General features: G+C 58.1%; 5 protein-coding genes across 5 annotated transcripts; 3 read left to right on the forward strand and 2 right to left on the reverse strand.

Annotated features, from left to right (window-relative positions):
• Nucleotides 1-485: 485 nt before the first annotated feature.
• GGS23DRAFT_58607 (uncharacterized protein) lies at nucleotides 486-2,377 on the forward strand. Its single transcript, XM_051517410.1, has 2 exons — nucleotides 486-2,178; nucleotides 2,247-2,377. Exon 1 carries the CDS (start codon nucleotides 981-983, stop codon nucleotides 2,100-2,102), a length of 1,122 nt encoding a protein of 373 aa, XP_051371917.1. The 5' UTR covers nucleotides 486-980; the 3' UTR covers nucleotides 2,103-2,178; nucleotides 2,247-2,377.
• A 648-nt stretch (nucleotides 2,378-3,025) lies between these two features.
• GGS23DRAFT_609710 (glycosyltransferase family 25 protein) lies at nucleotides 3,026-5,572 on the reverse strand. The gene is made up of 3 exons (XM_051520286.1): nucleotides 4,949-5,572; nucleotides 4,618-4,832; nucleotides 3,026-4,447 (listed from the first exon to the last, which is right to left on the reverse strand). Exons 1-3 carry the CDS (start codon nucleotides 5,168-5,170, stop codon nucleotides 3,631-3,633), a joined length of 1,254 nt encoding a protein of 417 aa, XP_051371918.1. The 5' UTR covers nucleotides 5,171-5,572; the 3' UTR covers nucleotides 3,026-3,630.
• Nucleotides 5,573-6,335: 763 nt separating this feature from the next.
• Nucleotides 6,336-7,343, forward strand: GGS23DRAFT_596978 (uncharacterized protein; the record flags this gene model as incomplete). The annotated part of the gene is made up of 2 exons (XM_051518551.1): nucleotides 6,336-6,636; nucleotides 6,811-7,343. The coding sequence occupies 2 exons, from the start codon at nucleotides 6,336-6,338 to the stop codon at nucleotides 7,341-7,343; spliced, it is 834 nt and encodes a 277-aa protein (XP_051371919.1).
• Nucleotides 7,344-8,263: 920 nt separating this feature from the next.
• GGS23DRAFT_58710 (chloride channel) lies at nucleotides 8,264-11,493 on the reverse strand. Its single transcript, XM_051517472.1, has 4 exons — nucleotides 11,103-11,493; nucleotides 10,644-11,026; nucleotides 8,608-10,566; nucleotides 8,264-8,554 (listed from the first exon to the last, which is right to left on the reverse strand). Exons 1-4 carry the CDS (start codon nucleotides 11,335-11,337, stop codon nucleotides 8,492-8,494), a joined length of 2,640 nt encoding a protein of 879 aa, XP_051371920.1. The 5' UTR covers nucleotides 11,338-11,493; the 3' UTR covers nucleotides 8,264-8,491.
• Nucleotides 11,494-13,028: 1,535 nt separating this feature from the next.
• Nucleotides 13,029-16,486, forward strand: GGS23DRAFT_58777 (DUF1740-domain-containing protein). Its single transcript, XM_051517508.1, has 2 exons — nucleotides 13,029-15,780; nucleotides 15,845-16,486. The coding sequence occupies exons 1-2, from the start codon at nucleotides 13,163-13,165 to the stop codon at nucleotides 16,398-16,400; spliced, it is 3,174 nt and encodes a 1,057-aa protein (XP_051371921.1). The 5' UTR covers nucleotides 13,029-13,162; the 3' UTR covers nucleotides 16,401-16,486.
• Nucleotides 16,487-16,493: the final 7 nt, after the last annotated feature.

The raw sequence follows: 16,493 nt of genomic DNA on the forward strand, positions 1-16,493 counted from the left end.
TGAACAATCGCTAACTATTCATATGCTATGGCTGTGTTCAGCGAATTGCAATACCCTGCCGGGAATAACCCCTCGGGGCTCTTCTCGAAGAGGTCTTCTCGTAGATTACGATGGCGAGGCCGCGTCGGGAAGCCGAATAATCGCCTACCTAACCTAGTTTACACAGGTACGTGATCGGGGTCGACGACGGTCAGCTCCGTGACTAGCTGCGCCCCGGGGCCCTCGTAAGTCGCCCACTCCGTTCAGTCCGTCGCCCCATCGCCATCATCGTCTCGCCAGGGAGCACCTTAACGGTGACGAATCAGAAACGACAGGCTGGAATTCTTTTTACCGAGCGCAATATCGTCGCCCCCGTCGCCCCCCTCCTCCGTCCTTGTTTTCCTCCCTCTTCTCGCCCTCTCCTTCTCTCTCTCTCACGCCTCCTCTCTTGGATTTCTCGCCTTCCCGGATCTGTGGAAGATGGACGCCGGCTTGCCTCGGTGACCCATCATTCGACGAGACCTAAGACCACCAGGCGCACAGGGAAGATCGAGGAGGGAGGCAGAGAAAGGGTCTGAGTGGCGCTCTGAGGGCACTGCCGCGGCAAATCTGTACCGTTTGCAGCGTAGCCTACATGGTGTCTCGGTCACCGCACACGGCTTAGGCCGCGCTTGGCATCGCCAGGTGGGCCAATTATCCGTCCCTGGCCCTGATTGTGCTCTCTTCCCACCGGCTGCCTAATCTGGCTCTGTCCTCACGACGGCGCACAGAGGTTAGAGGGAGCGAGAAGCGGGTGCGGGTTCGGGTGTGCGCGTGAAGGGGAACCCTTCGATGCCATCCCCGTAGTTTCAGCCGATGCGCCGCCGCTCACTACGTATCAAAAACAGAACCGGTTGCCTTTCTCTGCGCCCTTTAAACCCCCTGTGGGAGTTTTTTTTTTCTTCTCCCTCCTTCCATCGAGCGAGAGAGACTCAGATGTAGTTGCGCTTTTTTCGCCTGACATGCCCGTCACCGTCAGGCCTTCCGATCACGGGTCGACATCCTGGGCAGGCCGTAGATACAGACACGCATCCTCGCCCGACATCCTACTGCACTACACGCTGATCGATGATTCGCGCACCAGCCCGCCCCGCGCCAGGCAGCTGGTCCAGACCTCGTTCACGGGGCTCGGGCGCGCGGACAATGTGTTCGCGGCCAAGAACGGGTTCGTGCACGCCTGCATCGACGCCTACAATGAACACCACTGCCTCGTGATACGGCCCGAGGACGTCTGGCTCGCCATCCTGACCCAGCTGAGCGCGTACGTCAACGCGCACTCCGAGGAGCTGCGCAAGCGGCTCTGCGTCCACGACGGCCAGCAGCCCCTACACATCGAGGTCGAGCTGGACGGCGCCGACCACGGCAAGATAGCGCTCGACATGACGAAGCTGATGCAGGGGCACATCCGTGACGAGGGCCTGCAGCGGTGGGTCCTGCCGGCCTTCACCACGACGACCAAGGTCGACCAGGCCGTTGCGAGCATCGTCTTCATGGGCACGATGCAGAAGTACTTCACCTACAGCTGGGGGACGCGGTGCGGCATCCCGGCCGCGACGCTGCTCGGCGAGGAGAGCGACTGGACCGAGATTCGCGCGCGGGCGGAGCGGTTGGAGGCGTTCGGAGCGGAGCCGGCGCGGTGGCTGCGGGTGCTGCGTCCGGTCCTCGACGGGTTCATCGCGAGCTTCCGGGACCCGGGGTCGGAGCGGGCGCGGCGGTTCTGGCGGGGGGTGTGCGACGAGCACGTCCCGAACGGCAGCGGCGCGACAACGTACTCGGGCTGGGTCACGGCATTCTGCTTCTGGGACGAGGGTGGGCGGTGCCTGCACGGGCCGGGTCCGGAGGCGCCACGGCTCGCGCGGAGCCAGCTGCCGAGCGGCTTCGCCAAGGTGCCCGTGACGCTGGTGCGCGACGGCGTGGAGACGACAACCGAGATGGTGGCCGGGTCTGTCGCGATCCACGCGTTCCGCGCCGCCGACGCGGACCTGCGCGCGGCCGCCGCCCGCGACGGCAGGCTGCCCATGCCGCGGGACGTCGGCAACGACACGATACAGCCAGAACTCGGATGGTTCATATATAAGACGTGACGCGACTACGAGGGGGAACTTCGCGGTGGCGACGACGATAATTGGGGAACCACACCACACCATCCATTATACGTACGTACGTGTGAAGAGCTCGGATTGTTTCTGGGTCTTGCGCGAGGCCAGCGGTTAACTCCCTTTCGGCAGTATAATGGTCGGCCCGAACACTAAGCTCTCGGAACTCGAGCGCGGGCTCACGTCGAACACGATTGCATCCGGCCCCCTATCTCTCGGATCTACAGACGTGCTTGCTGTGGGGAAAACCCCGCCCAGGATCGACGACGTCGAAAGGCGCCCCAAGGAACTCTCCTCTCTAACTACTTCGGACCCTCCTCCTTCTCACCTTCACTAGGTGGATAGGGGAGGGCAAGAGCGGCGGGAACTGCAGCATCTTTAACAATTACTCTCTTGGCAAGGCATGCTCCCTGATTAACTAAGGAGAGGAGGCGACCACCAGGCTGGCGATGTCACAACTGTGTTTGGGATGCGTGCGATATGTGCGCGACCCATCGTAATAATAAGGGGTCACTCCCTACTCTCCCCTCCCACCCCTCAACAATCATATATACCAAGCTGCCACCGCTCTCACCCTCTTATCTACCAGACGCGAGGTCGAAACCACTACACCCAGGCGTTGCGATCTGTCGTTCGAGACCTACAAGAAGCATCGGCTGCCTACATCGGCTGCCCACACCGGCATGCGAGGCGCCGGTATTATCGAGGCCCCTTGGCGGAGCCAGAGGTCCGGATCGGGGGAAGTGAGGGCAGGAATCTGGAGGCGGCAACGGGACGGGACGAGATATCGATATGAGGCTTACTCTGTCTGAGAATGCCGTCGGACTTAACGGATCAGGTCAATGATACCCATAGGGCGGGAGGAGTTTCTTCTTTTTTTCTTTACTACCCATCGAAGCTGGGCTTTGGTTAGGACCCCCCCCCCCCCCCCCCCCTTCATTGGTAGACGGAGGGCGAGAGCGACATGTTTTTATTTTGGCTTCGCGGATATCCTGTCGCCGCGGTTTTTTAATGCCTACGATGTCCAGGTTCACAAGACTTCTCTGAATTTGCCCCAGCGGCGCTGAATAACGTGCGTGTTGTCGCCTCCTTCGTATACCTACGTGATAGAGGCCTGATTTGCCTGATTGCCTGATTGCCTGGACCTAAGCCGAGTTAATTCTATTTCTCAGTGATGTTTTTCTAGTAACTTTTCGGTCTGTATAAATACACATGCGTACAATACAAGCGCCCTCTTTCCTATCCTCTTTTCTGTCGTCGGGTTTCGAGTTCGGCATGCTAGCCATATTGACCGGTAATTAGGCACAATGCGTGTGCCCTAGTGGTGCCTTTCTTCTCCTCCTACTCCGATACCTTTCTTCGTATACCTGTCTATTTGCTCGTCTTACTACTCATACTATTTCCAGACGAGAGGCCATTACGCACGGATATCCCTTCTTTCCTTCGTCCTCTTCTCTCCTCCTCTCTCGCCTGGCTCGACATCCTAGGCCGGGGCGGCGGGGGTGGCGTCGGTCGGTCACTCGGCGTCGGGCCACTGGTCGACGAGGTCGGCGAGGTCGGCGCGGCCGTCGGCGAGGGCCTCGGCGTTCATGCGGACGCTGTAGCGGACGAGGCGGGTCACGGCGTGCTGGTGGCCGGCGCCGTGGTCGGAGATGTCGCTGTTGCTGGCCTTGGGGCCGGCGCGGAGGTGGATGTGGAAGAGGGCGGGCTGGACGGCGAGGCAGGGGTGGTAGGCGCGGCCGCCGGCGGCGTCGCAGAACCAGCGCAGCTCGATGTCGAAGGCGGCGCGCAGGTCGCGCAGGCCGAGCGCGTGCAGCAGCCGCCGCGCGCCGCGCCGCGACACCGCGTACGCGAGCGAGCACACGCCGTCGCGCGCGTGGTGCACGACGCGCGTGTGGTTGGCGTAGCCGTCGCGCAGCCCGTCCGGCGCCGTCAGCGTCCACAGGTGCCGGGGCTGCGGCACCGTGGCGTCGCCCGCGCGCACCACGCGGCCCTTGGGCAGCGCCGCGTCTGCCGCCTCCGGGAACCGCATCCCGCAGTGCCCGAGCCACAGCACGTCCCACCCGCCGTCGCCGTAGGGCGAGTGCGCGGGCGCCACCGTCGCCGGCAGCGCGTCGAACGCGAGCTCCGGCACCGACGCCGGCAGCCCCGCCCGGTCGCCCAGCCCCCCCGGGTACGTCGCGTCGGCGAAGCGCGCCGGCCCGCCGCCCGCGAGCGGCTGCGTCAGCGCGTGCGCCGCCAGGGCGAAGTCCCGCAGCTGCGTCTTGATCCGCACGTCCCAGTCCGCGTCGTCCTCGAGGATCAGCGCCGACGACAGGTTCCGCCGCACGACTCTGCGCGCGGGAGGGTAAGCAGGGTCGGCTATTGGCAACGACGATAGAAGCGATTGCGACTGCTACTGGGGGAGCATCGGTAGGTCGAGGAAGAGCACCGACGACGACAATAGAAAGAAACCCGAAAGAAAGGGGGAATGAATGGTGTTACGGGGGGTTGATCTACGTACTCCTGGATCGCATTCATGTGGCCGCGCCACGAGCCGATGACGGCATCGGGCAGGCGGTCGTGGTCGGGACTCGTCGGCAGCGCCTTGTCGGGCACGAGCTTGCCGTCGACGCCGTCGACGAATTCTATCTCGAGGTCGCTGAGGGCCGCGCCGAGGACGATGCCATCGCGGCGGTCCGTGCGGGAGGGCAGGTTGACGACGAGGATCTTCTCGAACTATAGACAGAGTTGGTCTCAGGAACTTTTTCTCTTGATTTACATCTCATGTTTCTCATATTTCCTTGTTTTTATTTTTACGCGATGTGCATCAGGGGAACAGGGAAAGGGCTCACGCCAAGTGTGCTGTTGAAGATGTCCTCCGTGATCTTCGGTGCCGAGGAGGAGGGTTTGCCGGCGTTGAAATAGGCGAACCCGCCGCCGCTGCTACCACCACTGCCTCTTCCTCTCGCGTTCGAAGACAGCAGGTACAGCAGCAGGAACAGGACGGCGCTTATCGCGATGGCAGTCAAGTTGCAGAGCCGCCGCGCCGACGCGAGAATGGCTACGAAACCCATCTAGGAAGAGTAATGCATCGATGAAGAGAAATGAAACGAAGCTGGCGAGAGACGCGTTCAAGACACCAACTCATAGGTTGTTTTTGAAGAAGATATTCGCGGTGCGCTGGCTCCAAGTTTCCATGACGGTATGATGATTTGACATGGTCCACTGACAAGGGGACGGCGGCTAGGCCGTGAGTTCCTAGCTCAGAATACCCATCCATCCAGAGACAACAGTTCCCGCCATTGTATCGCCCTTCCGCATCCAGACATCCCATATGCATGTTGGTTGTCGTCTCGTCACATTCTGTAGTTACAAGGGTTAATACTCGTGTACGCCCCCCAACAACTCCTCGAGAACTCGGTCTGGTACCGCCACCTCGCTAATGCGAGAAGAGAACGGGAATACCACATACCTAGGTGGGTGAGCAACAGCCCACTCGTTTGCATTGGTGCAAAAGCGAAAGGACCTAGTCTTATCCTGCCTCGAATACACATAAACATCGAGTGCGACGAGGCTTTCCTTCTAGGGCATTCGCGGCTGACTGGTTCAGTAGCATTCCAAGATGTATGCAGGTACTGCTCACCATCCGATCCACCGGCGCCTCTACACGGGGGCCTACGTTATCGTCCTCTGTTCTCACCGAGTCGGTCCGTCGACAACTTGATGAAGTGGAGAGTGGAGAGCGCGAGTCAGTTATCGTTATGTATCCGTACCTAGGTATAATAAGCAACGAATTGGTCTGATACTTCCAACGCCGAACAGTCCAGCGGACCAACACCAACACGAACATCGTAGGCGAATAACATTATGCCATAACCGCTCGGATACCACACATCCGTTTCACACCTTCGCTCGTAGGTACGGGCGGCATTTTAGACAAGGTAGAGCGACCCTCAAGGAGCAACCCACCCCCGTGCAACAGGATGGCTGCCCGGGACGTAGCTCGTCGCCGCAGACGCTACTACCCTCGACAGTATGGATACAGCGTGACGAAAGCCCCCTTGGACATCCCTTCCGCTGTCCTATATCCGGCCTTTTCCTCTTCTCGCCTGCGAGGCGCGTTAGGTGTTTCTCATGTGTAGCGAATATGCGTTCTCGAGCCTCCCAATCCCCCCCCAACCTTCCCCTTCCCGTCCCCCGAGACGAAGGAGAAGAAAAAACAGAGACACGACGACACCAATGGCCGTGATGGTTCTAGCGCCCCTCTCCCGGGCGTCCGTCGCCACTGTCTTCGCCGTCTTCGCCGCGCTCGCTACCAGCCCGGCTACCGTCTCGGCTCAAGAGTCCCTCCGTGTCGGCAGGTTCTTCAACCCGCCCAACTCGCTCGGGGGGTCCGAACTCGACTTCTCGAACAACCCAGTGTGGAGAGTCGGCGACGTCGAGACCATCAAGTTCACCACCACCTACTCCGACTACGACATCGTCCTCTGGCAGCAGGACCTCAAGGGCGCCTTCGCGACGATGGGCCCGGCCATTTTCCGTACGTAGCTCAAGTCTTGCATTTACCATACCCATGAATGTATATGTATGTACACACATATATATATACGTACGCGGAAGAGAAAGTACGGGGCGAGAAATAGAAAAAGATACCTACTTATCAGAAGAGGGAACCCGGGTTGGGAATCTGCACTTACCGAACCCCCTTACCTAGAAACGACATCCGGCGCCGTCACCCAGTTCGACTGGTCGGTGCAAGTCTACGGGTTCGATCTGAAATACTCCGACGTCTTTTTCCTATGGCTATCGCCGCTCGACGGTGGAGACGGGGACGAGAAGCCCCTCAGCCTCACGACGCGGTACTTCAACATCACGGAGAAGCCGCCTCCCGCACCCTCGAGCTCCTCGCGCGCGTCGTCGCGTCCAAGCCCCTCTGCGACTACTAAATCACTCTCCCCGCCTCCGCTGGAAACGTCGTCGCCACCACCCGACCCCTCCCTCACAGCCACCCAGACCACCCCCACGGGGCCGAACAGGAGCACTAGCACGGACACCGTCGGAGACGCCGTCATCACGGGCCCCGAGCGCGGCGGCACCAGCACGGCGCCCACGTTGGCTCCAACGCAAGATTCCTCGTCCTCGTCTCCGGCAGCCGGGTTAGACGGCAGCGGCCGCGACGGCGACGACGATGACAGCGGGCAGCCAAGCGCGCCCGGCCTCGGCCCCGGGGCCCGGGCCGGGCGTTGACCCACGTGCTGCTAGCGCGGCGGCGGAGAGCCCGCGGCGAGACGGCCGCCGCGCCGGCCAAGGGGTGGTGGCGGCAGCCTGCCGCCGAGCTGGACGCTGGGGGCGCGGCCTGCCACAGCATCAATGCCGGCACTGTGAGCAGCTACGGCGGCAATAACAAGTACGGCTCTCCCGGACCGCCGTATTCTTATCATCCCCCGCGGAGCCCGGCCGAATTAGGTTGATGTTTGGGATCGTGGCGGGGAGCGGAGACGATGGGGGGGGAGGGCTGGTAAACGAGGAGGAGGGGAAGGAAAAAAAGAGAGGCAGAGGTAGAGGGGCAAGAAAGGTCCCGAGATTGCTCCCGCTCGGTTGGAAGCCGAGAGTTGCCATCCCGTCTTGCCACGCCGTCGCGACCGGTTGGCTGGCCACGGCTACTAATATTAGTTCGGTAGCAGGACCCCAACTCTTCGTATCCAGTTTAGGTGCGAGAGAGAGAGCACGAAGGGAGTGTGTTTTTGTTGATATCTCCGTGTTTTGACAAACACTTGTGTTTTTTTAAGCTGGCATACCCGGTGTGAAGATACCCAAATACGCATGTGCGTAGTACTGTGCATATTACCATATTCTTCTGTAAATACAGTGTCTAGCGGAGGGTGCCCATCGAATGCTGGGAAAGCGGAAGACGGGGATATATTGAAAACAATTGACATGAGGAGGGCGGGCTGAAATATAGAAAGGTGGAAACGCTCGTGTGGTTCCTCTCGCCAACCTTTACCGATCGATACATCTCGGAAAGCGTTACTCTATGGTGATGACGTATTTAGTTTAGGGTTACACATGAATATCGTGAGAATTTCCACACGCAAATCTAGCGACAATTTTATTGCCTTGAGCCGACGGCTCTTCAGCATTCTCAAAGCAGCTGGTAAGTTCCTAGCTTCATCAAACGGAACGACAATACGGTTGAAAACAAATGTTACCCGAACCTGAACTATGCAGATGACGCCGACCCCGTGATGATGCGGCGACGCTAGAATATGGCACCACATCCCTACACGTAGGGAGGGCTAAAACCAACGTCGTTAAATATATGCAGTGTCTGATCGCAGGCTATGCAAAGCGAGAGAGAAGAGGAAAATATGGTGGCCTAGTAAAAAAAACGATGCTTAAAACCCGTGTTGTTGTTCCTCAAGCTCGCGCATATATTTAACAAACCTCTTCTTGTGAGTCTGTGATAGGTGGTAAGTACGTAGCTAAGAAAGGCGGCGAGCCGTGAACTTACCATTCCAGCGTAGCGCCCCTCTCTCAGAACGCATATATACCGCAAGCCGAGCTTGGCGAAGCACTCATACACCAAGTCCATCGGGGACTTGATATCTAATGCGACAGGGGCCGGGTCTATGTAAGGTGTGAAGTCTGTCGGGTCCCGTTCCGAAGGCTCGTCGTCGTCAATGCTCGGCACTTTGGCCATGAGGCACAGACTACCGCTTTCGTCGTCGAGATTGTCCAGGGCATATTCCAGGTCTGGGGCAGGGATCAAACCGACGAGAATGCCATCTCTAAGAATCGGCAATCCTCCATCCAGCTCTCCCGCTCGATGTAGGAGCTCGAGTTGGGAGCGAAGTATTGTAGCCGGCACCAGAGGCGAGTTGGTAATATCGATGACGCGCTCGCGGCGAACGCGGGGGACTATGTCGGCAAGGTCCGAGGTGAAGATTGGCTTATGTTTATTATCCAAATAGGGGTAGGCATTCATATTCGTGAGTAAATCGTAGATGCTCAGGGGCTCTAGGGCGTCCGCTGTCCATTTTGCGACGAGGATGGCCAGGGAAAAGGGCAGGACATAGTCCAGGCTACCAGTGAGCTCGAAAAGTATGACGGCGAGCGTGACCGATAATCTCGTCACTCCACACATGGTCGAGCCCGCGGCAATGAGCCCGTAGACGCCCGGCTGGACGCACGTGGACTCTCGAAGAAGTGGACAGGTTCCCCAAATACCCCAGTGAGGAAATCGAAGTACTATCCACTGAACCACATGGCCAACAATCCTGCCCATGAGGCCGCCGACAACCATCGAGGGAACGTAGATGCCGGCGGGGACTTTGATACCGAACGTTATGGTGGTTAAGAACCCCTTGATAACAAAGGCTGCGAGTAGCATCCGAAGGGTACCAGGTATCTCGTCAATAGTCGATGGGCAGAGCCCCAACTCATCGTCCCTACTATCGTCATCACAGGGCGCGGCGAGATTCAACAGGAGCTTCGCAACCGGAAGCTTGGTGAGAGTGTTCCAGTAACCGATGAGCCCGGTTACCAGCGCCACAAGAATGACCTCGACCAGCGGGTACTTCTTGATGGGGGGCCATTTCCGGAAGGAGAGGGCCCAGCGGCGCGACGCCTTGATGAATAGAGCGCCAGCGGCACCGCCCAATACCCCCACCAGAATGAATCCCACCAACTCGAACCACTCCCAATCAATCTTGTACCGAATCTCGAACATGACGATCTTGTCTGTTCCGTAGGGGTTCAGGAATTTCAGAGAGAGCGCTGCCACAATGCAGCAAAAGAAGGTGCGGAAAAGCGTCTTTGCCGGGAAATAATAGGCCACCTCCTCGAGACCGAACAAGACGCCACCGAGGGGAGCACCAAACGCCACAACAACGCCGGCAGCGGCGGCGGCAGACAACACCTCTCGCCTCTTTCCGTCGTTGCGATCGTACTTGGAAAAGATTCGGCAGCAAATGTTGCCGATGCAAGTCGCAATGTGAACGTAGGGGCCTTCTTTTCCTAGGCTCAGCCCGGAAGAGACGCTCAGGATCAATCCAACCGACTTAATGATCAGAGTTCTGAGGCCGAGGAATCCGTGTAGGACGAATCCGCTAAGAATGACGCGAACTTCGGCAACGCCGCTTCCCGCTGCGGAGTAGTACACCATGGGAGGTGGAGGGTCGAAAGTCGGCCGACGAACCTCCCTGGGACTGACCTCTTCGTCGTCGTCCTCGTAGCTCTCGGCCGGCGAAAGGGAATACTCGGCAGCAAGGTTCTCATCCAAGGTCGACATTCGGTAAGCTGAAGGGACTACCGTCTTAGTCGTCAGAGTGAGTAGGCACGCCGAAACGGCGAGAATTACCACGGCTACAATATAGATAGTAAATGCGGTCCCCTTAGGACCGAAGGGGCGGCCGCCGAGAACGTCGGACCACGATCGCCAATCGGTACATGGGCCATGAGGGCAGCATCTCTGTCCGTATAGGCGTCAGCATTAGCACATGGACGGTGGCACAGGAACACCTTTAACGTAGAAGAGGGGTCGGTTACCTTCTCTCGCAGGTACCACGCTCGAGCACAATAGCCGTCCTTGTAGTCGAATAGGGTGGTTTCAGCCACATCGACACAGTAGGCGACCACGGCTACCAGGACGCCAACCAAGGCGCTCAGTATCCAACCTTGGGCGCTGTCAAACAGGACAATGGCCCTGCCCCAGAAGTCCTTCCGGCAGCGTAATTGTTTCGCTCGGTAGGCATCGGCGATAATATCCTGCACCCAGTCCGTGGAGGTGAACTGGTCGTACCAGATGCGATCATCACCGAGGTTGGTGCCTTTGGACTCCGCCATGGAATCCTGACGATCTGAGAGCGCTTGGATTAAGCGATGGCCCCAAGACTCGTGGCGAGTGTGATGGCGCGAGCCATAGGGAGTTCCTAGCAACACGCACGGTCTAGTCAGCACGGCCACCGCCAAAGATATGGAAAAGGTATAAAACCCAGGTAGGCGAACCGGAAGAGCTGTGGTTCCTCGACCGGTAACTCCTCGGGGTGCCGAAGGGGCTATGTACGCGTATGCGGGAGCGCGAAGGGCGCAGGAGTGCGGTGTTCTCATCCGGCGTGTCCGACGGCGAGTGCCTCCTCGTTCTCGTAGAACGATGACGCTGCAGTGTAGGAGAGACAGGAGTGGACGGGCGACGGTCTCGAGAGGAGGGCGGTACGGCATTGCGCGAAGACGCATCGGCCATAGTGAGCGATCGATGGTGGACGAGCAGCTCGCCACGTTTCGAGGGACGGCGCTATATTAGGAAGGCTTCGTCGAGGTCGAGGGCGGACGGCGACGAAAGCTCTCAGCGGGCACTCTTCTCCGCGGTGTCCGGCGCAGAGCGCTTGGTCAGTACAGCGTCTATAAGCAAAAACAGTAGATTCTCCCAACGAGGACGGCGGGGCGCGGCTCGGATACGTGGAAGGGCCCAGCGAGCTAGGAACGAGCGGACAAAGTGAACGGCGAATTAATACGGACGCGCGAAGACGGGATTCTCGCGTCTTACGGGTGGCTCATGGTTTGGGGGCACCACGGCAAGTTGGCCACAATCACGATCATGGACGAGAAGGAGGGGACGGACAAGGAGAGAAGAGAAGCGATCCGCCAGCCCACCAGCCTACGAACCGACCCAACGGCCGCAAGGGACGCGGCGGTTCGGGATCTATCACTAGGACTCTTAGGTTAGACAGCCAAACGATCAACGGTGGGGAGGGGAGCTGGTAAAATGCTAGGCAATCTTAGACAGGAGACCAGACAATGGGTGCTCTGTCGATGATTTGTTAGCCTCGGCCGTGGTGAAAGGACGAGGAGGCAGCGATTATATCATAATCAAGACCGGAGGCTTTAGCGGATGGGAGGTCCATGTAGGTAATATGTATGAGTGCGATCAGCGCGCGTGCCTTGCCATAGCCACCCCCGGCTTCCTACCAGGGTTGTCGAGAGAGAGTTGGCGATCGACATGGGGGCACGGAGAGGAAGAGAGAGAGGAAGGGGGGGGAGAAAGGGAGCCAGGGTCCAGTCACAATGGCGCAACCGAAGCTAGACCCTCTGGTTAGGGTGCCTAACTGCGTCCAAGTACCTAATATTAGATGGTGCCATCCACGGAATAGAGCCGGTACCCCAACTCTTCACGCTTGATGCAAAGTGGCTGACACGATGTAGGATGCACGAGCATGTGTGTGCGTATCTGCATTACCAGGACGCATCGAGTGGTGGTCTCCGAGGCCGTCGACATCTTATTGTGCGAATTGGGTTGGGATGAGGACGACGACGACGACGACGACGAGAGGAGGCATATGTACCTTGGTGGCACAATTACCTACCTACGCACGGGGGTCCTCGTGATAATTAGGTGGATGCGGCAGATGCAGGGTTTGAAACCGTCGCAAGCCACTAAAGAAATCCCCGGCAGCAGTGCGCTGGAGTATCCCCAGGTACTACGTAGGTAGGTAAGCAACCGCTGTTACAGGCGCCTAGGTACCTAATTATGTGGCCGTCGTAGTGCAGCGCAGCGCGTGTCTCTAGTTCCACCGCCTCACGCCGTGACAGGTCGCTAGGCACATGCCAGCCACCGTCGACAAGCCACTGGAACCGCTGCCTCCTCCATAAGCCACCAAGGCCCAAGCCTCCTACACAATATCGACCAATTGTTCTCCGTGACAATATTCCCCCATCGTGCTACACCCGCTCCCTAAATCCAACCTCGAGCTTCGCTGGATGCCCTACCAGAATCGACGGCTTACACTTGCCTACTAGGTAAAGCGGCTCAACAGGTACAGAATACACACGACCTCCACCACCCGCGAAACCCCAACTGCCCAGCCATCTTACTGTGTTCGACGGTTCGCATCATCCCAGAGATGACCGGCCTGACTAGGGGGTAAGGTGGTCGGCATCCTAGGCACTGCGAGCGCATTGGTGCTAAGGCGAGAGCGGGGTCCATCGCGTAGCGCGTGCCACCATTGCCATCACCACTACCACCGTCATGTGCGCCCAGCTGATAGGGATGTGCTGAACACCTGCTCATCATGTCGCCTACGCAGAGTCGGAGTCTGGCCGTGCCGAGATTCTCCTCGTTCAAGCCCAAGCCCGAAGCGATTGTCCGAGGCTCGGGCGAGAATCAGCACGACGAAGACCTAGGCGAGGCTGGCGCGCACCGTACCCCCGCGAGACCGCGCCATCACAGCTCAGCGGCCGATATCAAGGTCCCGCATCGGCCATCGCCCCCGGAGCAGGGAAAAGACGCCCTGTTTATCACCGATAGCACAGGCGACCCCCTCATTCGGAGGTACGGCTGTAACAATCGCCGTGATATTCCCGGCTATCGTCGCTTCGGTTCCGGCCGCATCCTCGGGATCGATGGGTACATGCGCATTGATAAGACCCGGAGCCAAGATGAATTCTTCCTGCAGGGCCGCGGCGAAAGCCGCTCGTTGCTCGGCAGCGACAAGAAGGCCATGCTGGCCAAGGGGGGCCACTCCAGGTCGCAGCCGGTTCGGGTCCGCCAACAGCAAGCGCAGACGGTGACGGGATCGGAAGATTTTGTGCCCCTCGGGTCGTCGAGGAAACGGAAACGGGACGGCGACGAGCCTGGGGGTTTGTCGAGCGGAGAGGAGCCGTCTTACCGGTCTATTAACGGGAAGAGCAAGAACCACGAGCACTCCGACAGCGATGTAGACTACGATAGTGACGCGTCCGCTGGTTTGGTAAGCGGTGGGGTGGAAGATCCCGTGAGCTTGAGGACGATCGAGCTATCCAAGAAAGTAGGAGACCACCCGCAAGACATCGACGGTTGGCTCGAGCTAGTGGATCATCAGAACATTCTTCAGCGGATAAGCGCGCAAAATAGCCGCCAGCCCACCCCGGCAGAGGTCAAGAGCTTCGCGGATATCAAACTATCACTGCTCGAACAAGCCTACTCTCACGCAAGTACTCGCCCGCAGCAAGAGCACCTGCAGTTGAGGATCATGCGAGAAGGCGGCAAAGTTTGGGATGACAAGACGCTTCTCCGACGATGGGATGCGGCCCTAGAGAAACACGGTACCAACTTTGAAATATGGAAGCAATATACAAACTTCCGCCAGACGAGGCTTTCGACCTTTGAGTATGATAAAATAAAGCAACTTTACGTCGCTCGTCTAAGGCTGCTGGAATCAGAGGCCATGGCAAACCAGGCCCGTCCGCAACCCTGCCGGGTCTATGAACAGATGATATATGTGTTCCTAAGGGCTACGCGCTTCATATCGGATGCAGGATATAGAGAGCTTGCCACAGCAGCCTGGCAAGCCACCCTAGAGATGACCTTTTCGCGCCCCTCAGCTCTACGGGAGCAGTCGGGATTCAACGTCCCGACCAGTTTTCAGGACTTCTGGGAAAGCGAAGTCCCGCGACTGGGAGAGGAATCCGCTTCCGGTTGGGAAACCTTCGACGCCAGTGGGGCGCCACAAGAGCCCCCAGAGCCCAAATCCTCGGTGCCGTTCACCCCCCCAAATACTCGGGACGGCTATAAAGCCTGGTCGCTTACCGAGCAGCATAGGGCCCGGGTTGCCATAAATCCTGCCCGCACCTTGGACGACGGGGCAGACGACGACCCATTTCGCGTTGCCATGTTCGCAGATATACAAGATATAATACTGTATATTCCAACCGAGGCTATCCCCAGCGTCCGGTGCCAGTTGCTAGATGCATTCTTGATATTCTGCCAACTGCCTCCCGCTCTTTGCTCTGCTGGCATTGTCCAGGATATGCTCCAGGACGATTTTCTTCTTCGCAACCCGGGCAGTCCCGTTAGCATGAAGTCTCGTACTGAACCAATTGCGGGCTCCGAGGACCAGACAAAAGATCTCCCAGACTTCTCGCCCGACTACCAACGGTTGAGCATTACTCCAGACGTACTTTTCCCGCCGCCGAACTGGTTCCAGGGCATAAACAGGATTCGCGATACCGTACCACCTCACCAATATCAGTGGATCTCGGTCACCTTAAAGCAGTTGGTTTATGCGTTTGATGTCAGACAGTTAGCACCGTACTACCTAGCTTTTGAGTCGGTCAACGAACCAGGAAACGAAAAGAAGACCGCAAAGCGGCTCCTAAAGCAAGATTCTGGGAATATCGGTCTATATCTGGGCTATTCTATGATCGAATGGGCCAAAGGCAACAAGGCTGTCGCTCGCAACACCGCCGCTGCTGCAATGGAAATAGCAAATTCGCCTCACAGCTGGATTTTATTGTGCACTGCTTCGGTGTGGATGGAACTTGAGGATCGCAACTTGGCTCGGGGCATCCTTTTACTATGTGCGTTGTCAGACGAAGGGGCCCCAGTTTCAGCGTCTGCCAGCACGGCTGCCTCTACAGCCCACATACTCAAAGCGAGACAATTTTTCAGATCATTCCGTGACGATTCGCTCACCTCGGGCGAGCCTGAAAATGCTGTCTTGTATGCGGAAGGACTTGCGTTGCTAGAATACATGACGCAGCAAAGCGGCAGGGAGCCTTCTAGCGGGAGTCAGGGTGACATCTGGTCCGCAATCTCTAGTATCACCGTCTGCTCGGACGAACTTGTTTCCCGCGGTCTCGGGTCTAGCCCAGCCCACGAGCGATTGCTCCAATCTGCCGCACATCTGCTTTACTATCATGCTAGTCAAGGGTAAGACGGTGCTTTCTTATATGCATAGGCGCTACATATGAACTAACACATTTACCCCCCCTAGGCCGTATAGACCGGGTTACTTGCGGGAACAACTTGAGAAATACGTCTGCTTCTTCCCCCGCAATACCATCTTCCTCGCCCTTTTTTCGTGGAGGGAAGCCCGCCTTAGCATCGATGACAGGGTGCGCTCGATCTTAGACAAGGCAGTTCTCGTCGAACAATACGATTGCGTAACCAGCCGGGTATTCGCGATTCGGTACGAGTCTCGCACCGGCAATATACATTCGACGCGAGCGGCGTATGAGCACGCCCTGGCAAGCGACGCCTGCAAAAACCACCCAGATCTTTGGATATCTTATTTAAGATTCTGCCACGAGCGCAAAGAGTTAAGACCGAAGGCTAAGAGCGTATTCTACCGAGCACTGCAGTTCTGTCCTTGGTCGAAGGACGTATTCATGGAGGCGTTTGTTACGCTGGTTAGAGATATGGATTCCTCGGAACTGAGATCGGTCTACAATATGCTTTGCGAGAAGGGCCTGCGCGTCCACGCCGAGATGGACGAATTCGTGGAAAAATGGCGCCGGGATCAGAAGGCGAGAGACCGCATCGAGCGGTGACGATCACCATCCCGACGTTGCTAAGAGAGATTCGATAAGTCAACTCGCTAGCTTCTTTTTCGAAACTCAGGCCCGACGAAGGCCTCAAAAATT

The sequence above is a fragment of the Durotheca rogersii genome (genome assembly GCF_024521655.1).
Source record: "Durotheca rogersii strain YMJ 92031201 chromosome Unknown GGS23scaffold_10, whole genome shotgun sequence".
NCBI lineage: Eukaryota > Fungi > Ascomycota > Sordariomycetes > Xylariales > Xylariaceae > Durotheca > Durotheca rogersii.